At 38.6% G+C, this 23,180-nt stretch overlaps 1 protein-coding gene across 1 annotated transcript in view; it reads right to left on the reverse strand.

Annotated features, from left to right (window-relative positions):
- Window positions 1-483: 483 nt before the first annotated feature.
- Man1a2 (mannosidase alpha class 1A member 2) overlaps window positions 484-23,180 on the reverse strand; it is a 135,467-nt gene continuing 112,770 nt past the window's right edge. The window contains exons 13-14 of the mRNA XM_041638298.1: window positions 5,827-5,939; window positions 484-5,390 (exon numbers count right to left, since the gene is read on the reverse strand). Coding sequence (XP_041494232.1) covers window positions 5,287-5,390; window positions 5,827-5,939 — 217 coding nt within the window. The 3' untranslated portion in view covers window positions 484-5,286. The remainder of the gene's footprint in view (window positions 5,391-5,826; window positions 5,940-23,180) is intronic.

Genomic DNA, 23,180 nt, shown 5'->3' on the forward strand with positions numbered 1-23,180 from the left:
ACTTTCATATACTATTAGCAAGCACATGAGAGAAGTCACCCGAGACTGTGGCAGCTGCATAAAACAAGCCAGCACAACTCTGCAGTGTTCTCCCCAGATCTACACACACCAAGAGAAATGAAAACATGCCCACCAAAAGTTGGTATGTAAATATTCATGTGTCTGAAACTACTGCCGGACCTGCATACGCTTTAGCAACGAGAGGCTGTTCTGGGATACAAGCACAAGGGGACATGAAGAAATACAGCTCCAGAGTTTTTCTTCAAATCAGTGAATAAAAATTCATTCCCTCAGCTAGCTTTTTATCTTGCTGTCGAATCAGGAAATGTGAAAATGGGTGGAGTCAAAAGAAATGCCTTGAATACTGGAAACCAAGGACTCCCAGTTCCTGTAAACAAAGCTGAAGTTGCTCTTCTGCACACATGAAGAAACTGAACTGTTGGTCGCCGTTGGGTGAAAAGGGCGGTAAAAAAAGAGAAAAACTTTTCACTTAAAGAACATCTTTATTTGATCTCCAATATACAATATTACCTTTGATTTATATAAAAAAAATCACATTATGGAGGACAGGACTGGAAACCAGTTCAGGAGCAGCCAGTGGGTAACAACATAGGCTATACTTACCCACTTCTTAGTTTAGGGGAAAATCATCAGTGTATTTGAGGTCAGTGAGGGTAAGGAATGGCGTTTCATCTTCCAAACCAACATAATTATACTTGGGGACACTGTAGTCCATTAACCCAGCAAAAACGAGCGTTTCTGTCAATAAAGAGATCTGCTTTTCATGGTTTTCTGTAAGCATGCAAGTCACTGCAAGGTGTTCGCCTCACGTGTTCCTCTGCACATGTGCTCTGATATACTTGGAGAACCAAAGCTTAGGTGCACACTAAGCTGAAGAGACCTCTGAGGAGGCAGGGCCTAGAAAGGCAGTTCATTCGTGCCAAGAAAGAGCTCTCTCTGTCCCTTTGTTCTGAACACAGGTTTCATTTCCAAAAATAGTGGCATGCTTGATAAACATCATGAAAAGTGTACTGCCTGTCAGAACTGGTACACTACAACATATATGCTAGCAAGATGATACCGCCTAAGTTTCACGCGGCCTACAGCTGCTGACTGAGGTGGTAACAGTGCCAGTGTAAAGCTGAAGATGAAGGATGCTTTGATTGGCAAACGATGCACACTGACATACTTGTGAGGGTATGTGGAGAGCTACGAAACGAAGGAGGAAGGGACATGCCTCTGGGTATGTATCTTCACTCAGACTTAAGCTGTTCTAGGGGCAACAGTGTACGTACCCTACAGACTAGCAGCAGCTGTGCCAAGGGGTGAACTGGGCACACAACCCATTCTGTGTTGTTCATAGTTCTTCAAGATTGCTTTCTGCAGCACCAAGATCCAGAATCCTATTAAGTTCTCATCTGAAAGCTCTAAGAGAACAGAGCGGCTATGCCCCAACATCCCAGGGTCGTGGTCCAAGAGTCAGTTGCTGTAAAGTTAGAAAGCAATATTTTGATGCCATACAGATTTTTTTTTCTCATGAGCAGTCTGCAATTACGACACTGAATGACAAGATGAAGACAGGAAACGAGAGCCTAACCCTTCCATTCTGCCTCTTTCATGACAATCATTATCCTAAAACCCAAAGAGACCCTGAAAAATATATCTACTTTCAAGATAACAAAATATACACCTTTAGGTAACATAGATACATACAATTGTACATACATACATCTTTCTGCTTTAAAGTGAATTAAACAAATAAAAAAACAGAGAAAAGGTGTAGGTTAAAAGTTAGAGGGTCTTATACAAAATAAACTTGGGATCAGGTCAGCAGCTGTGACATTCAGGTCAAATCCAGACCTCCATCTAGTTTTTTAAATGAAGGCCTACTGCATCACGGCTGCACCTGTTTGCATACTATCTACAGCTGTAACAGCAGGAGTGAATAGTAAGAGAGCTAGATGGCGCAGTCCTTAAGAAGCTTACTGTGTCTGATCCAGGAAGAGTGAGAAGACCACCTCTGTGAGGGTTGGGATGAGCTGAAGAACGGAAGCATGCTTTCCAGGGTCCCTAAACCACGAGTCAATCACAATAGTCAGATGGGATTCCTTCAATCCTCTGCAAGTTGTGTGGCCTAAAGCAGTCATCAGCTGCCTACAGTGGGCAGATAGCATTCTGGGTCTGTGTATAACTGTATATACACAGTTATGCAGACTACACAAGGCAGGACTGGCCAATTCCAGGGTAAAGAACCCAGAGAACAGGAGGAACCTGAAGCTACAGCTATTAGCCTCTAGTAACTGGCATTTGAGACATTTTAATAGGTTTTACTTTATAGGTAAGAAATACAGGTGCTACCATAGTAGGAAGTGTGCTAGAGAAAAGACAATTTACCACTGCAAGCTAAACCCATGGATTAGGGAACAAATTTTTTTAAATATAAAATAACGCGCACGTCTATAAAATATTGACTTTAATAATGTAATTAAAGTGATAACAAAATAAGACTGTTTTTATTTCTGAAGTAAATATTTTAGTCAAAGACGCATCAGAAATCAAATATTTCTTTGACATTTCCAAGAGACTTTAGTTATTAACTACAATTATAGTTGTTAGTATTATATAGTAACAGTGTTTAAAATATATTATAAACCTTTATCTTTCTCTTTAATTTAAATGAAATATAAAATTAAGAATTTCTTAACATGATCCATTTTGGAAAACACTTAAAATGATATGAACCACTGTCATACAGAAAATGCCATTGGAATCACGTGTCGTGCTCTAAGGCTTGAATGGTGCCAGGCACAGAGCTTGGCACGGATGCAATGTTCCACAGCTGTCTGCCCACTCACTCTCTCATGCACTCATTCAGAGACTCTGGCTTACGGGGAGTCTGCATCATAACCAGTAGGGCAAGCGCAAGCTTTTATTAATAAATCTGGAGTCTGACAAAGACTTTGGCGATGAAGAGTGGAAAAGAGGAGAAGCTGGGAATCAAGATTTCAAACTGCTTGATTGAAACCTGCCAAGGGAAGCCTTGGCATCCTAGAGGACATCAGGGCCAAAATTCTGCAGAAACAGTGCACTCCTTCGATACCTAGGCTTTCTTTACACCCACACACCAGTCAAAAGACAGGAACTGGTGCTTAGAGGAGCACACCGTGCACAGCCCACCTGAGAGACAGCGCCTCCAGCTCAGGACTCGTCTGTACCGAGGCTTCTTCAAGGGCTCATTCTTAGTTTTAATAACTTCACAGTGGCTCATTAATTTTCTAAAAATCTGCTTTGAATCAAAAGATGTGATTCTAAAATGAGCAATAAATATGGAAGTTAGAGGTGTTAAACAATCCCCATTTTTATGTATTGTCTATTCTGCACGATCGTGCCCAAAGCAGAGGGTGAAGCATCGAGGCACTAGTGAGTGAGCATTGCTGGATTCCTTTCCAATTTTATAAACACAATGAGTATGGGGCCTGAGTATTGAGGTCTACAAAATGTCAAGGGTATGAAGGATGGAAGAAGACACACATTTAAAAAGTAAGCAAGAAAGTAAGCAAAATATGGGATAATGCTAGATTTTGGAAAAATATCTTTAAAATCCATTAACAAAATACAACATGACACTGGCAAGTCATTTACACCTGACTTTAATGCCTTTGGTATTCAGAGAAGAAAAAGCATTGTCGTAAGCTCGAGTTCTCATCACAAAGTCGGGGTGTTAAAATGACAATCTTCAGATCTTCACACGAACCATGCCCTGCTCACACCCACGCCTTCTCTTATGCTTTAGGCTCATGTGAACGACAAGAGCACTGGGTGGGGGTGGGAGATGCTGTTTTGTCTCCTCTGAGAATTCCTGGGGAACCAAGATGGCGCCTTCACTGCACTGACGTGAACAAAGTGAAAGACGGTTGGTGCCCTGCTTGCTGCTCTGGTCTCTGCCACCTCCAGCTTTTCACTTTATCTTGACTTGTGAGTGGACTTGTGCTGTTTTCAGAAGGCTCACTTTTTTCTCTTCTGAGAACCAAAACCTTCTCTTTCTCTTTAGAGTAATGGCGATCTACCTTTCTCATTTACACTTTAAAAATTTCAAGCAGGAAAAGATATCACAATTTTGAAATGTGCTAGAACTCGCTCTCTCCATGTTGTCCTCTATGAATACTGAACAGGTGTGAGGGGGCAAGCGTATGCAGCACTGGCTGAACTCTGACGACCAGATGACTTACAGTGTAAGACGGTCACCCTTATATGTCTGATTATATTGACTTTTCCCACAATTTCAGTCTGCTATATGCTAGTAGAGAGCTAAAAAGAAAAGCTACCAACCAAGGAAATAAGCTTTCAAAATTCCAAAGCAGAGCTCATGAACAAACTGTTCCATCAAATATTCAAAATCAGAGCAAATATTAGATTATAGTGTTCTCAAGTTCTATTATCATCAAAAAATGATGTCTGTACTAAAATGAAAAGGAGGGAGAGTGTCTTGTATTGTCATAGAAATTCAGGGGACAAAAATTTTATAAGCATTAATATTAACCTTATAGTTTTTGATAAAATTTTACTTTTTTTGCCAAAGTATTAAGCAATAACAACAAAAAACCCACAATATCTGTAAGTTCCTTAGGTTTATGACAGTTTTAGTGAGTATGATTAATTATATCACACATTTGCCACTGGAGATTATTTTGAAACTATTCTATTAGTTCTTTGGATATATAATATTCTTGGAGAAACTTAAAAACATAAAATCTTTGTGAGTAGCTCACACATGTGAGGTAACTGAGGGAAGTTGAGATGTCTGCTTCTGCTTTAGTGCGTTGTGAAAGCGACTCAGCTTGTTCTAGCAAAGGCAGAGTGCATGACAGTTAGAGTGAATTCTGCCAAGTCACAGAAAGCTGTGAGGTGAACAACTCTACTAACTGCGGTACGTGATTAAAGCAGGTTTCTTTGCTTGATAGACTTGCTGGTTCAGAAGAATAATTTCCTACCAACAATATCAAGGATTCTTGAGAACAGGTTTCAAGGCAACAAACTGGCACCTTCCCCACCTTCTGCATGCTACCCATACTAGCGTGAGCTACATGCACACTCCCACACTCGGGCTCATAAGCAGCAGTTATGATAAATACCAGTTTCAGCATACCATATGGAGACAAGAGACTTGAAAAGTATTCTTCATGAGGTTATGCCCCCCAGAGAAAAACTAAATCTAAACAGATTTCAATGAACTATGTTGGGAATGAAATGGTTACCAGTCCAGTAAAAATCCAATGGGGAGCTTGACTATTCAGACAGGGACAGTATCTGTTTCTTCTCCAAGTCTTCTTCTACCGATGTAATTACACTGTTCCTTTGTTCTTGTTCACTCCAGTGTGTCCCATTATTTACTAAAGTGGAGGAAAGGGGTTAAGCAATGTGTAATATTTGATTTGAAAGCTGCTCCACGGTGGGAGGAAAGAAAGGTATAATTGGTTCCAAAAGCCATCTCTAACTCCTGGAAGGTGTTCTATGTTCTTGGCTTGCACTAACGATACAGAATAAGACATTGTTTCTCAAGTGGCCATCTCATTAAGAGTCAAAGCACATCAGGCCTCTGTCCTACATGTACCAGAACATGTTTTGGTCAGGTATAAAATGGAATAATTTCAAAGTTGATGTATCTACAAGTGAAAAGTCTTGAAGGGGAGAGTTTCATTCGGCATGGTGACGTAGAGGTCCAGGTTTTCAAAGCCGCCTCTCCAGACAACGTCTGTAGTGGTCCATGTAAACAAAACACAGGTAAGAATGGTCCTTCTGGAGCTGTTCATCGAACAGCAGGATTACCTGAAAGAGTGCTGTTGGCTAAACGTAACACGGGCAGAGGGTGAGCCTCTGTGTTAAACACCCAGTGGTCTAAAGGTAGAAGGTCATCGCCAGAGAACAGTAGGTACAAGTATCTAAAACAAAAAGGAGAGGAGAGAACGTCAGTCAGAACTCAGCAAGAACTCAAGTGGGCTCACTGGTGACTGCAGAGAAAGCCAGGAGCTGATTTTGAGCGGTGCTGATGAAGATGCACAATTTGACTTCTGAAATAAGTTTCTTAAAAAATCTCACATACCTGTCCAAAGCTTTAAGAACAGCATAAGACAAACAACTTCATATATTTCAGATATTCTTTTAAAAAGCACACATAATATCAACTCTAAGTTTTGGAAACTCAGAGACTCATAAGAGATCTAAAGATTCCTATTTATTAGCAAATACTGAGGAAAGCTAGAAGCTGTCACATTACAGCTCTTGGAATGGACAACTATTAACTAGGTCTCAGAAGCACTGCCTATTGATAAGGAGTCTGAAGGCCAATAGGAGCCCAAGGGCTCTGTGACTCCATGCCACGAGTCACCTGGACACCAAAGAGGAATCAATAACAATTTTTTGGTTTGCATGTTTGTTTTTTCAAGACAGGGATTCTCAGTGTAGCCCTGGCTGTTGTGAAACTATCTCTGTAGACTAGGGTGGCCTCCTTGGCTGTCCTAGAATTAGTTCCATAGATCAGGCTGGCCTTGAACTCACAGAGATCCACCTGCCTCTGCCTCAGGAGTACTGCAATTAAAGGTGAGTGCCACCGTCACCTGGTGTACCACAATGATTTTTACCTTCAATGTGGTCAGGAAAATTCCAATTTGAAGCCTATTAAAGGTCATCAAAGTTATACATAAAAATCTATAGGGTCAGGGATTGGGGTATATCTCAGTTATATAACACCTGCCTAGCACGAGCAATGCCTTGGGTTCCATTTGTTGCACCATAAACACACAGAAAGACAAACACATACTCCACAAAGTAAGAAAACCTGGAATCTACCTCTTGCTGTTACTGGCATCACTTTACAAAGCCCCAGTGATTTTTTTTTTTTTAGTACATTGCTATCTCTTTAAGTTACTATTACAGTTCTAGATGACAGCAAAAATATAGTTCAGGTAAAGGTATGACATATTGCCTGTACATATGGGGCTCTGTACAGCTTTTCCATGTGGGAGACTGCAGTCCCAGTGTGGGGCTCCCGTGACCCTGGTACAGCATTACAAGTGAAAGGAAAGGGAGAATTGGACTAGACATGCAAGGAAGAAGATCATCTGAAGACGGGGCAAAGGTAGTGCATCATTCTGTGCGCTTTGTCATCTTGACATCTTTGGTGAGATACCGATTTTAAAATTTCACCCAATTTTTAGCTGGAATGCCTGTTCTCTCACTAAGTTCCCAGAATTCCTCATGCTGTAGACAGCAGTCTATTATCAGTTGTTTGCTTTATAAAGATTATCATCCTAGTGTGTACCTTTTCTTCACCCCGCCCCCCACTTTGAGACATTGTCTCTCTAATACCTCTGGCTGGTCTCAAACTCACAGAGACCTGTTGACAGAAGGTTTCTGTCCTGTCCAGGCCCACAGCCGCTCAGCCCCAAAGAAACACACAGAGTCCTACATTAATAATAAACTGGTTGGCCTATTAGCTCAGGCTTCTTATTAATTAATTCTTACATCTTAAATGAGCCCATTATTCTTGTCTATGTTAGTCATGTGGCTTGGTACCTTTTATCAGCAAGGCATTCTCATCTTGTTTTCAATGCATCTGGGTTACGAATGCAGACTGAACCTTTCCTCTTCCCAGAATTCTTCTCCTATTCTGGTGGTCCTGCCTATACTTCCTGCCTGGCTGCTGGCCAATCAGCATTTTAATAAAATACAAATAACAAATCTTTATGGATACAAGACCATTGTCCAACAGCAGAGACCTGCCTGGCTCTGCTTCCCAAGTGCTGGCATTAAAGGCGTGTATGTGCCACTATACCCAGCCTTTCCTTCATGTTCTTAACAGTATCTTTCCAAAAATAACTGCTTTCAATTTTGAGACTATTTTAATGATTTTGCTTCTGCTGTCACATATAAGGAATCTTTGCCTAGCTTCAGGTTACAAAGATTTTCCCCCCAGTTTTTTCTTTTTAAAATATACTTTTTAGGATTTAAATTTAGGACATGACCCACTATAAATTCATTTATGTATATGAATTAAGAAATCCAAATTTTTCAGTGCAATCTACAGTCAATACCACCCTTTCTCATGACTGCCTTTGTGACAATCAGGGCTCCATTTACACACACTGCCATTCATGAGCTCTCTATTCCGTACATCAATGAATCTATAGAATACACTGATATCCACCATTTTCAACACTGTAACTTTAATGTTTTCAAGTAAGCTATTATAGGCTTCTATGTTGCAGAATATTTGTTTATCTGTAAAGATGTGTCTACTAGTCAGGTATCTTCTGATTGGTTTAATAAAGAGCTAAATGGCCAATAGCTAGGCAGGAGAGAATAGGTGGGACTTGTAGAATATTATATTAAGAACTGTTACATTTGGTTATGTTCTGGAACATGTTTAATGATATAAAGATGTGTTGCTTTTATTTATGTTACAGTTGTTTAACTCTGTGAACTATGATTCTTTGCCTGTATAAAACACCTGATGGTCTAATAAAGAGCTGAACAGTCAATAGCAAGTTAGGAGAAAGGATAGGCGGGGCTTGCAGGCAAAAAATATAAATAGATGGGGAAATGACAAGAAAAAAAAAGAGCAAGGAGAGGAACACATCAGAGGCCAGCCACTCAGCCAGCCATAGAGTAAGAGTAAAAGTAAGATATTCAGAAGCAAGAGAAAGCAGAGGCAAAAGGTAGACAGAATAATTTAAGTTAAGGAAGCTGGCGAGATGGCTTATCAGTCAAGCTAAGGCTGAGCGTTTATAAGTAAGAATAAGCCTCTATATGTATTATTTAGGTCCTGGGTGGTGGGCCCCCAAAGAGTAAAGAGTAAAAACAGAAAAGAAAAAAAAAAACTCAGGGACTTCCAGGCAGAAAGAGAGAAACTGGGAGGAGGAATCTAGGCACATTTTGCTAGAAACTCGGAGAGCAGAAGGTGCAGTACAGGGAGGAGATAGAGCCACATGGCAGAACATAGATTTAAAAATATGGGCTATGTTTTAAGAGCTAGTTGAGAAGGCGGCTAAGCTAACGCCAAGATTTCATAATTAATATTAAGTCCCCGAGTTGTTGTTTGGGGGATGGTGATACAAAGAGTATCCAATAAGAACACTTGCTACATTTGGCACGCCAATGCTACGCACCAAGAATTGAGATGTCATGCCTGCTGGTACTGCTGCAGTTGTCATCTGGGCCTTTTCGCTTGCGGGATTCTGGAAAATGGGTTCAGTAAGTTCCTGAGAGCCGAGAGCTAGGGCGGTAAGTGCAGCTCCTGGTAATACCTTCAGCATGAGCCTAGGCTCTCGGGGAACTGAGGGGAACAGAGGTAGTCAGCAGAACCATGAAGGGGTAGCCTGGCACTTTATGTTTTGACTTATACTATCAGAGAAGGCTACAGACATGCAAAAAGTCAGGTTCAAACTGAGAAAACCTCTAAACAGATACAATATGTTTGAATATGCTTAGGTGCTAAAGAAAAAAAAAGATATGGGTATAAAAAGTCATAGAAAAATAAATATATAGTTTAAAAATAAAGTCAGGAGAGAGTAAAGTAATATAAAAGGAATTAAGACATGTAAAGATGAAAAATACACAGGGTGTCTGGATTCTGTATGGTGCTTTGTTGAGCTTGAATTTTTTTAAATGCTGATAACAAAAAATAGTAGCTGCTGAGAAACACTGGGTTATAAAAATGCGAAATTAAAACAAGCTATATAAGAATGTCTTAACTTCAAAATGGAAGTCAGAAAATATGTGGCATCAGGGGAGAGGTTTTGCTTTTGTTTCCACAAGAAATAAAAAGCTATAGATTACTTCAAAATTAATGAAGACCAGATTTGATTGGGGGAGACCTACTGAAAATACTGACTAGAGACATGAAGAAGGAAAACCAAGAAAAACTACAAGACAAGTGATGTATAAGCTGATCCCTCTGCATGGGAACAGCTCTGAGACTGAATTAGACATGATAAATCTTGTTGACTACAGAGTCCTCGTGATTTTCATATGGCATGGGTAGAGACTTATATTATAGCTTGGTAATGCAGTCAAGACGAACTTATAAAGTTAACAGATACCTTTTACCTGCTCAAACATAAAACAACTTATGCACACTGTACATTCCATACCTGTATTAATTCAAGCATAGATGTTACCTTTAAAAGTTTGTGTGCTTTCAGAAAAAAAAAGGACCAGACACCAGTGAAAACAATCCCAGGTGATCCAGCCTCTCAAAATGCTTCTGTTGCAGTTTTCTCAAATTCTATAGTCTATATACAGAACAACTTCAAAACTGCTAGCTAAGATGGTCCAGCCTCATACACTACTCGAGCCATGACTTCAGATAAGCTATACACATTCCCATCACACAAAGACTAAACAAAAAATAATACAGCTAGCTTTCCCAGGACTTGAACATTATCTCAATTTTTCTTAGGGTTCTCTAAAGATGCTGTTGCTCCCAGAGAACAGAAAGTAGGCTAGAGAACATGATGCCCAAATTCCCAACAGATGAGGTGGTTGGTTTTTGGTCATTTGGTGGGTTATGGATGTTTGCCATCATTTAGGGGAATTGGTTGTAAATTGTTACTTGTCAAGGTAAGGGAAGAAACTAAGCAAGGGAGGTTGAATTCAAGGGTCTCTGTCTGAAAATAAAAAAGAGGGACTAGTATATTGATACAAATTTAAGGTTATATTAAAACATACTCTATATGTGTTTCTACTCTTGTTTAAGATATTTTTTGTAAATTGATTCAAATTTAAGGTTATTTTTGTTATATTGTATATATTTTTATATTCTTGTTTAAGGTATTGTACCTATGCAGTTCATTTTAAAATATAATGTATAGTTCTAGTCCTTAAATGCTATTATTATAAACTATTTAGAATAAATAAGAAATGCAGGTTAGTAGTTGGTTATCTATAACAATCAAACTTATAATCATGTTGGGTATGTCTCCAAGATTAAACATATATATTTTAGATAGATAGGTGGTCTTCAAACACTTCAGAGACCTACAGAATATGACATTTAAGGTGTTTTTAATATCATAAGGATTTTCATGACAGTGAGACATGTCCGCACCTGGCAGCACCAATTTACTTCAAAAAAGGACAATGGGCATCAAATAACCTCAGAGTTTGCTTTCAATATGATAAAGCTAGCCATCTGGGCAAGAAACTGACCTTGCCTTGACTGCTGACAGCTTGACAGTTTTGACAAACAAGACACAAGAAAAGGCAACTGCCAAATTTTGCCAAGACAAGGTAGGACAGTCCTTCAAAAGTCTTGTATCACAGAAAAGTCTGTCAGATATTCTAACCTGTAGGCCAAAGATGGATGCCACAATGCTTCAAGATGTAGAGTTAGCCAGTAAGAGGCTAGAGCTAATGGGCCAGGCAGTGTTTAAACAAATACAGTTTCCATGTAATTATTTCAGGTATAAACTAGCCAGGTGGCCAGGCTGTGGGACGTGGCCCACCGTACTCCTTATTACAACAGCAGGACTTCTGGGCAGAGAGAGAAACTGGGAGGAAAAATCTAGACACGATTTCACCAGCAGACTCATAGCAAGTTGGGTATGCTGTAATAAGAAGAGGTAACCGAGCCACATGGCAAAACATATATTTTAAAAATGGGTTAGTAAAGTTATAAGAGTTAGTTGGGGAAAGTCTATGCTATAGCCACGCTTTCCTAATTAATAATAAGTGTCCGTGTCACTATTTGTGTGTTGGCCGTCCCAATAAAAAAGTAGTTACACTTCTAATCTCATTTTTTTTCAAACTTTTCTTGGTTTTTTTATATCATTGTAATCAGAAACAGCCTGTCATTTTCTATTTTTTCTTTTTTCTTTTTCTTTTTTTTTTGATTTTCGAGACAGGGTTTCTCTGTAGCTTTTTTTAGTTCCTGTCCTGGAACTAGCTCTTGTAGACCAGGCTGGCCTCGAACGTCAATTTCTATTTTTTAAAAAAAGGCTATTAGAATTTTGACTAGAGTTTCATATAATCAACACATTAAGTTTGAGGAGAATAAATATCAAGTTTCCAAAACCTTGGACATTCATTTAGGTCTTCCTTCAGCAAAGATTAAAATTTTCAGTGTGTAGTTCTTTAATATTTTACCAATATTTGCCCATTAATATTCTATATCTTTATGCTATTTATAGGTGGTATTAATTTTTAACTTCTTATGGCTCACTGCTAATATATACAATTAATTTGAATACACTGAGCCTGTATCTTCAACCTTGCTAAATTCATTCATTAGTTTTAGTTATTCTTTAGTAAGATCTATAAGATTTTCTATATGGATTATCTCATTCTCTCTTTAAAACTGTCTTATTTCTTCCTTTCTAGTCTGGGTGTCTTTTTGTTTCTTTTTTCTTGCCTGACAGCACTGACTAGCATCTCTGGTACAATGCTAAATAGAAATGAAGAAAGCAGATGTTTTTGTCTTGTTATTGATCTTAGGGGGAACCAAATACCTTTTTCAATATGATGTTAATTGTTTTTTTCTTATGTGTTCATTTATCAAGCTGAGGAAGTTGTCTTCTATTCCAGGTATTTATTTCTCAAGCTGACCCTCGTTTTACAAAACTGATTTCTAATTTATGCAACCTATTAGCATCTTACATACCAGTTAGCATTATTTCAGTTTCCTTCCTTCATTACCCCAGCATTTACATTTAAAACCACTTCAAATTTTATTTAATAATAGTAAACAACTTGATAATATATTGATAATAGCATATTATATAAAATTAGTTTATGGACAAAATTTTAAATTAAAAAAGGTAAGTGCAAAGACATTACTATAATCAAGTGGTGAACACTCATTTTCCCTATTCATTTTAAAATCATCTAATAGACCATTAAAAGTAAAGAGATAAACAATGTGCATATCCTAGCAGGATACTAAGTAGCACCACTGGGAAGGAGTGAATCGCTGATAACTGTAACATGAACCACTCTGATAAAATGCCAAATAAAAATATCCCCATACCATATGATTCAAAGTAATCAGTTTCTAAAACAGGCAATGTACAGTGACAGAAAGCAGTTGTTTGGGTGTGGATAGAAGTGACTGCAAAACCAAGGTGGAAATGTATTCTCTACTCTTGGGTCTCACATATCCCTGGGGCTGGGTTTGGAGAAATACACTGTCAGGTGCTCCCCTCAGTGTGTGAGCATTACAGAGGACTGATACAAACTAAAATGGTCAGCAGATGATAGAATTTCATGGAACCACTGTGGAGTATGTGGTTTATCACTGACCAAAAAACATCATTACAGAGAACATGACTAGATTAAATGTGATAGTGATTATCCAGTCTCAAGAATCTAATAAAATGCCAATGAACCACTCACTGAAAATACTTAAATTAAGACTGACAAAATTTAAAGGCAAAGATTTTGTTGATGCCACCTAGTACAATTTGTGTTATAGCTCCCTCTACTGTAGCAAAAGAGACTGGCAAGGTATTTTGAAGTACATAATTTTGAGTGAATATATCTAACACTGTAACATGTGCTAGAAGGATCAACGACTAAAACCACGGTTCCAGTACTCCAGAGACTGGAGACTAACCTACATGGATACAGCAGTTAAGTGATGGTTTTGTCACCTGACATCATGGTGTGGCAGCTGTTCTGTCAGCAGGTAATTCCTTGATTCTTAATTGCTTCCACCAATGCTTTAACAGAGCACGGGCATCAGTGTTTTATCAAAGTGATCCCTATAGACCAGCAGCTGTGAGAATCGCCTGTGAACTTGCTAGCACTGCAAACTCTTAAGCTCCACTCTAGACCTATTAGTAAGAAGTCCTGGTGATGAATCGTTTGAGACGACTTAGACTCATGCTCCCGCTTTAGAGCCACTTCTGTAGGTCCCCTACATGTTTAACTTCTAACAAGAGTTATATTATTTTAGTGCTCCCTCTTCAGCTAGTCTGAACCTTCAACTCTACTGAAAACAGCCCCACAGGTGACTCCCTGATATTCACAGCTGATCCCGGCCTTCAGTTTTATCAATTCTTTTACTGATTATTAGTCACTGTGAGCACTGGTTTTAAATCCAGCAATAAGCCACAGCCAGGGAGTGTGACCGGACAAGTGATGAACAGATGCTTAAAAGAAATCCCACACTAGCTCAGAACTGAGCTAGTTATTTATTTAGGAGTAAACTCACAAATCAGGGTTCTCTGCTTGAACGGTGGATGGAGATCAAATCCAAACAATCCGAACAAGCAGTTGGCGAAAAGGAGTAAGGGGAAGGAGAAAAGTGACTAATGCAGATTCTGCGTCTGTATATATAGTATAAGAGGCCACACCCCAGTAGGCGGGTAATTATAAGCTGCAGGTCTTTCTACAGCACCTCCCCCTTTTGTTTAAATAAGAAAGTTCTAAGCCTAATACAAAATTAAATACAACAAAAACAAATATCCCATTCTAACTAGCTTAAGTCTTGTATAATAAATAACTTGGCCAAGTCATGAGAGGAAAGTAACCCCATCGAAGATCTGAGAAGGGAAATAATATTACTTAGTAAGTAGGAAGTGCAATCAAGCCACTTCCAAAATGTGCAACTAATGACAGAAACAACTGGCTACCTGGGCAATCACCCGAAGTCTCATTTGCAATGTTGAAGCAACGAACTTTGGCTAAGGCCTAGAATAACCGACAGACCATTTTCAAAGACAAGAAATTTTTCAAAACCATCTTACCCTGTCTTGGCAAGATTTGACAGTGCTATTTATCCATTTCCAGATATTATGTATTTTGTCAGTGGTTGAGGCATGAGCATTTCTTTGCCTACTAAGGCCAGTTTGCCAAGAAGAAAATAAGCTCCAAGTGGAGTGTCTTCGGTGCTCACCATTCTCTCGGGAATAGATTAGTGTTGCCAGGAGCAAGTGTGTCTCACTTCAACAGAACTCTAAGTTATATAAATGCCATTTTCTACAGCTCTTTGAAGTGGTTGAAGATTATCTATCTATGCAGAATATAATCTCTATGTAACTAAAGAACCTGATTAGTCTAACTATAACAAACATAGATGACTATTGATCTATAATTCTTAATACCTATATAACTTAAAGACTAAGACAATAAACAACTGCAATAAATGAGAACAATGACCTCAAAATGTAAACAATGTATAAGTATCTTGATCAGAGGTAGAAATGTACATTGCAATATGACAAATATATATCAATATATAAAAAATGTTTAAACAGAGGTAGAAGCATGCATGCATACCATATTCAATATAATTTAACTTTGTATCAATATACAAGAATCTATACCAATGTAATTGTCTATAAATAATAACTCACAAGTATTCACTCTGTTACTCACTATTATTATTAGTGTAAGTAAGCTCATACCAATTTATTATCCCATCCAATCCCCCCTTTTTGAGAAATAGATAGTTATTAATTTAGGAGTAAATTCACAAATGAGGATTCTCGGTTGAACAGTGGATAGAGATCAAATCCAAATAATCCGAATGAGCAGTTGGCAAAAAAAAAAAAAAAAAAAAAAAAACAAGGGGAAGGAGAAAAAGGGATGGACACAGGTTCTGCATCCGTGTATATAGTATAAGAGGCCACACCCCAGTAGGTGGGTAATTACAAGCTTCAGGTAATGAATATAGTTTCTGTGTGGTTATTTCGGGGCTAAGCTAGCCAAGCAGCCAGAACAAACAAGCGGGCCCTCTCCCTACAACAATTGGTGCTCCAAAGTGGTCAACTAAATCCACATAAAACCTGAGAGGGCTTGAAAAAGGAATTCTAGAAAAAAAAAAAAGAGTTTAACACAGCTTTTTACTTTTACTGGTGGTGTGCCATAGCTCCTTTAAGAGAGATTTTCCTGATTCAGCCTTAGCAGCGGCTTTAAGAGAGATTTTCCTGATTCAGCCTTAGCAGCGGCTTCCTGGTGGGCCATGCCGCCAGCATGAACTCAGGCTATGGAGCATTTCCATGGCATTTGTGGGCTCAGGTGTTTATGTGTCCACTTAGGGTCGGGAGGAAAGTAGCTGAGATCATGCCCACAGTTCAGCACTCCTTGCCAGGGCGGGCGGCAGGATCAGGTCTACTAGGCTTGCAAAGGCTGGAGAGCATGGCGGATTCCCGCCGCCATATACAGAGATGTTTCTAGGCTGCGCAGTGCTCTGCGTGGCAGATTTAGCTGTCACTCGAAATAAAGGGGGTGTTATATGCTACATGGTGTTACCCAGAGTTTAGGTGGTGAGGATGGCTCCCATCCAGCAGTCCTAGAGCTGAGGTGAACAGTATTTAAAACCTGAGAGAGGCAGAGCCAGCACCCAGGGTAGGTGAGAACAAGCTGCTTAGCATTTTAAGAAACGCTTCTGATCCAAAAAGAATTACAGATACATAGTAGGCCAGATTCAAACAAAAAAAAAATCTATAAATGGGTCAGTGTTGGATAAATGTACGTAGGCTTCAGAGAGAGAAGAAAAAGAGTATAGAGAGTTAAAAAGTAAATTGTTTAAAAAAAGTCTTTAAAGAGACAAAGTATAGACACAGATTAAAAGGAATAAAAAAATAAGCCACATAAAAATGGAAAATTCACAGAGAATCTGGATTCTGTATATTATTGTGTTTTATTTAATTTTTTTGACTGTGAAGGAGCTAAGTACAGAGAGACATTTCATTGTATGGGCTGCTAAGCTAAACCAGCATGTATATTATAAAGGTATCTTGACTTCAGAATTTGGGTCTAAGGATATGGTTCTTTGGAAAAAAGGTTCTTCTACTGTTTTCACAGAAGATGAGAACCTGTGTATTTCTTCTACACCAAAATGGTTTCATGGACCAAGGCTTCCTGAAAGATTGCCATGAACACCCTCAAAAAATTACTTTGCCCAACTGGTGACTGAGATAAACCTAGCAAACAGGATACACTATGAAAGACCTGATTAACAGCACCTCCATACAGCAGGAAACAGTTTGAAGAAAAAAACTACGCCCATATTCCAAAATATTGTCTATAAATGTTTACTTACATTTAAACAGAGATATGATAGAGATATGAATAATTTACATTGGTATGGATCTTGGTTTATTAATAAAAATTTAAGGTCAATCTTGTTATATGTATATTTCTGCCTTCGATTAAGGTATAGTGTTTGTGTAGTTCATTTAAAAAATGGAATGTATAATTAAGAAATATAGATTGTTAATAAATAATCACCTATAATAGTCAAGCTTGTAGTCATGTTAGTTAGATTTTCTAGATGTATAGAGATACATTTCAGTTAGATAGGTATTCTTCAAATCTTTCAGAGACCTTCATAATATGGGATTTAAATATTTTAAAAATTTAGGACTTTTCATGACAGTGAGACATATCTGCTCCTGGCAGCACCAGCTACTTCAAGAGAAAGATGGGCATTGAAGAGGCTTCTAATGGAGCTGGTTAGCCATTTGGGCAAGAAACAGCTCTTGCCTGGACTGCTTGATTAGACATGCAGCTGTCCCCTGGAAGTCAAGTGACTCAGGTCTTAATCTGGAATAGATTAAATATTAAAGCTGTATGTGCAAGCCTCAGTGTATAAAATAATAAACAAAATATAGAAAAATCTTATCTATTCCAGGGAATTTATATTCTAATTTGATAATGTTTAGAAAATTATTTTATAAGCTGTGTGTGGTGGCATATGCATGTCTTAAATCCCAGCACTCGGGAGGCAGAAGCAGGAGAATGCTTTTTTTGGTTTGAGGTCAGTCTGGTCTACAGAGCAAGTCCTAGGACAGTTAAGGGCACATAAAGAAACCCTCTTTTAAAAAACAAACAAAAACAAAACAACAAAAAAGAAAATATATTATGTTAAAAGGCAGGTACTATAGAGAAAAGTGGGTTAAAAAGAGGGTATGGGAGAACTTAAAATAGGAGATAGAACAATCAGATAATGTCTTAAAAGTATAATTGGAAGTGATAAAATCACACAATTAAAAATTATGTAAGTAGGGGCTGGAGAGATGGCTCAGTGGTTAAGACTATTGGCTGCTCTTCCAGAGAACCCAAGTTCAATTCCCAAAACCTGGGTCCTCTGCAAAAAGATGGCAGCTAACAACTGTCTTTAACTCCAGTTCCAGGGGATCCAGTACTTTCACACAGACATACACACAGGCAAACCACCAATGCATATAAACAAACAAAGGAAAGAATCTTTTTAAAAATTATGTAAGTGACCAGAGATGCAAACACTCAACTCCTTCCTCACGTAACAGAGCACAGACTTATTGAACAGATTCAACACTCGTTTTACTGAGTGCCATGTGGTAGACTTTAGAAGAGAGGAATTTAGGAGACCCTTGGTTGTGAAACTTAATTCTGCTGGTAGAACCAGATAAAGTCAACATATCTGTATTATGAAGAAACACTGCAAATAAGACAGAGCAGAGGTAGGAAAGCAAATGACGGGGATACAGATGGCACGCACAGCATGTCTTCATAAGCAGGCTATCAATACAGCAACTGTAAGTTAGGGAAGAGTGAAGGAGAGACGTTAGGATAAAATACTACAGGACTACTCTCCATGGCACTGACTTTGACACACTGCTGCATAGAAACAGCCAACACAGACCAGGCACTTAGCAATAAGTACCTGTTAGATGAAGTGCTTCACATTTACATCTTTTCTATACTTTGATGATTTAGACTTAAAAAAAAAAAAAGAAACAAACCCAGAGTGAAAATCTAATTCAAGAGCAAAGAAGTGAAAGCAATGGCCCCAGCAGGGAGCAACAATTTAAAGGGTGGGGAAAGAGTGTCACCCCAGTGTTTCCCAGTAACTTCAGTTAGCATTGTAACCTGGACTCTTAACCTCTAGGAAAAAGCTAAATGATTCATTCTGGTGAATTTATTTAAAGCACTTGAGATTCAAATACTAGAAGACTGACTTTTAGACATGGAGACTTACAGACAAACTTGTTGCCCCAGAGACTGACTTTATTATCAGTGGCAGCAGACACAACAGAGCAAATTTGCCAATAACTTTGCTGCCTTGCTTCCTTTAACAATAAATTTAGTAAGAAGATATTTTCCCACTAACCTCTGATTTCTCTTAGCTCCTTGATGCTGGATATATATGAACTCAGAAAAACTGGTTGAGAGGTAACCTCAATGTGTATGTTTTTTCTATCAAATGTCCAAATAAATGTTAACTGAGCTGCAATTCAATGAAAGCCTAACTCATCACCACCAACAAAACCAAAAAATAACAGGAACTAACAATCACTGATCATTAATATCTCTTAATATCAATGTTCTCAATTTGCCTATAAAAAGACAAAGACTAACAGAACAGATACGAAAACGAGATCCATCCTTCTGCTGCATACAGGAAAAACATCTCAACTTCAAAGACAGACATTACCGCAGAATAAAGGATTGAGAAAAGACACGCACAGTCTCATAGTATGACAAATATTCCTAAACCAGAGTTGCTAATTAACACTTGAAAGCAAGACACTGAAAGGCTGATTAGAAGCAGTAGGCAGGTTGGTGTTTACTAGGACTTTGACTCTGGGCAGTGGGTGAGGACATTGTTATTTTGTCTTGATGAGGAATCTCATGTGTCAGTATCAAGGTTTTTTTTTTCTATGAGCTAATGAAATTCCCCAAAGAAAGTCTTTTTAACGGTGCCTGTTGCCTCAAAGTCCACAGCCTCTATAGCTGAGGTTTCTCTCATCAGAAATCTTCTTCCATTCAGATGGACAGAGATTAGGCAGGGTGGAAATAAGAGTCTAATATTCCCACATAAACATTCCCTACCCCCACTTTCAATTTTTGAAAGTGCCCATCACTTATCAATTCATGTGCTTGTTCAATGGCGAACTATGAGGGATGATGAGACGCAAAGGACAATGGCACGGGGGTTTGATCCTACATAATGTGATGGCTTTGTGGGAGCCCAGCCAGTTTGGATGTTCACCTTCCTAGATATGGACGGAGGTGGGAGGTCCTAGGTCTTACCACAGGGCAGAAAACCCTGACTGCTCTTTGGACTGGAGAGGGAGGGGGAAAGGAGTGGGGGGAGGGGGAGAAGGGTGGGAGGAGGGGGCGTAGGGGGGGAGGAGGGGGAGGGAAATGGGAGGCTGGGAGGAGGTGGAAACTTGTTTTTTTTCTCCTTTTCTCAATAAAAAAAAATAAATAAAATAAATAAATAAAATAAAAAAAAATAAAAACAAATTTACTCCCCCAATACAGTTACTTAGCTTTCTCTGCTCTGCTCTGTCTTTTAAACATGTATTGTCAGAAGTTGTCTCTGCCCTCTATTACCTCACTAGCTAGTATTCTACAGTCATTTAATCATTTTAATGACTTTCAAGAAAGTATAAATAAATGAATTGTGTTTAGTTGGCCAAACTGAAATGAAATAACTTGTTAGGTATAGAGACAACTTTAAAGGATTATACAGATGCCTTCTTTACTCTTTATTCTCAGTCTTTGGAAATTCTCTTTTGAACTGCCTCTTCAAAATATTTATTAAAAGTAATTATTTTTTCTGAAAATGTATTTCTTCTTAAACTCTTAACACAATCTTCATAATTACCCACACTGGAATGTTAACGCTATCTTTTATTTTCCCTTCTTACTGAATCTCCCTGCACTGAACCACTCAATACCAGAGCTGGTAACCCCAGCACGATATTCCACCATCAGCTTCGTGCTGTGGAATCCTGTAAACTGTAAATATGTGTTGTCCTCATTGGTTGATAAGTAAAGCTGCTTTGGCCTATGGCAAGGAAGGCTGGAAATCCAAGCAGAGATAGAGGTGAAGAAGGGCAGAATCTGGGAGATGCCAATCAGCCGCTTAGGAAGCAAGCCATGTAGAAAATAAGGTAATACCACGGCCACGTGGCAATACATAGGTTAATAGAAATGGGTTAATTTAATGTAAGAGCTAGCTAGTAATAAATCTGAGCCACTGGCCAACATTCGTAAGTAATATTAAGCCTCTGAGTGGTTATTCAGGAACTGGCAAGTGGGAGAGAAACCTCCATGTACAATTTCATGGCTGATCCCAAACACCAATTCATCTGATTTCAGCATCAACTCTGGTTAAAATACCCCACTTCCATTACAGCTCCTTCATGGTTTTCAAGTTAAACAACTATTGTTTCCTCCAAAAGACTGTATTTTGTTAATGACTCTCTTATAAAAATTAATAAATGGGGTTTATTGACATACTGAATGTATTTTATATTCATAGAGTATGAGAATTTTAAGAAAAGAAGTATTAAAGGATCTACTGACTTTAACTGATAATACTGATGGTTATACAGTCTTCTTTTAAACCATCAACACACATAATAAATAACGTAGGACTACTGAAGAAAACAAAACAGCATAGAGCCCTTTGAATTTTCAGGGAAAAAAGCCATCACAAGTTAATTCACAGGACAGCTTCCATGGGGAAATATAAAAGGTAAAATGGCCCTTAATTCACTATGTCACTGCCATGTCAATCAGTTGCCACCTGTAGTAATTAAAACACTAACTGCTATCTTCTTCCCTGCTCCCATATCCACCCTTCCTCCATCTCAACCATCCCATCCCCCCAAGCTCCCCCCAATCCTCCCCTTCTCCCTTCTCTCCCCATCTCCTCTTCCCCCCACACCAACCCCCGTACTCCCAACTTTTGCCCAGCGATCTTGTCTACTTCCAATATCCAGGAGGATAAATGTATGTTTTTCTTTGGGTTCACTTTCTTATTTAGCTTCTCTAGGATTGTGAACTATAGGCTCAATGTCCTTTGTTTATGGCTAGAGTCCACTAATGAGTGAGTACATACCATATTCGTCTTTTTGGGTCTGGGTTATCTCACTCAGTAAGGTGTTTTCTTTTTTTTTTTAATATTTATTTATTTATTATTTATACAACATTCTGCCTCGATGTATGCCCGCACGCCAGAGCAGGGCGCCAGATCTCAGTACAGATGGTTGTGAACCACCATGTGGTTGCTGGGAATTGAACTCAGGACCTCTGGAAGAGCAGCCAGTACTCTTAACCTCTGAGCCATCTCTCCAGCCCCAGTAAGGTGTTTTCTATTTCCATCCATTTGCATGCAAAATTCAAGATGTCATTGTTTTTACAGCTGAGTAGAATTCTAATGTGTATATGTGCCACACCTTCTTTATCCATTCTTCCATTTAGGGACACCTAGGTTGTTTCCATGTTCTGGCTATTACAAATAGTGCTGCGATGAACATAGTTGAACAAATGCTTTTGTAATATGATTGGACAACTCTTGGGTATATTCCCAAGAGTGGAATTGCTGGATTCTGAGGTAAGTTGACTCCTAGTTTCCTGAGAAACTGCCACACTGATTTCCAAAGTGGTTGCAAAAATTTGCATTCCCACCAGCAAGGATGAGAGCTGAAGCAAAAGAGAGAGAAGGCCATTGTAGCTTCTGAGAAGCATAAAGGAAACTACGACTAGCATCTTCTATTGTCTCTATTGTCACATCTGATTCAGGCAAAGGATGCTGATAAGCCTAGAAAGACTGCTGCAAAAAGATCTCTCCTCAGATAGCTTATTATTATAATCTTATTATTATTAATCTTAGGACCAACCTAACCTATGTGCTAACCCCAAAGCACCAATGATAACTGAATTGCTATCATGGCCTCTTTATAGAGCAGGATGAGGAACAAAGATCACTTATAATATTAATCAAAAAGATACTTAAGTGAAACCCAACAATTAGAAAACAATCTGGAATATAATTGAGGAATAATCTTCATAGAAACTAATCCAAATACTTAAAAAAGTGTTAATTTTGCAAAAGATTAAAATCTGTCTGGAAAGGTATATACACACACACACACACACACACATATACACACACACATACACACACACATTAAAGGTGACTAAAGAGATATGAAAACTAGCCCAGTGGTGGTTGTGGCACATGCCCTTAATCCCAGTGCTCAGGCAGCAGAGGCAGAGGCAGGTGGATCTCTATGAGTTCAAGACCAGCCTGGTCTACAAAGCAAGTTCCAGGACAGGTTCCAAAGCTATAGAGAAACCCTGTCGCTAGAAACAAAGAAAACAAAACAAAAAGAGAAAGAAATGAGAACTAAATATAGTAAAACTGGATCTTAAACTGGTATTTTAAAAAACCTGAAATA

The sequence above is a fragment of the Microtus oregoni genome, unplaced genomic scaffold (genome assembly GCF_018167655.1).
Source record: "Microtus oregoni isolate MIOR12 unplaced genomic scaffold, Mior012 000054F_ref0000373, whole genome shotgun sequence".
NCBI classification, from domain to species: domain Eukaryota; kingdom Metazoa; phylum Chordata; class Mammalia; order Rodentia; family Cricetidae; genus Microtus; species Microtus oregoni.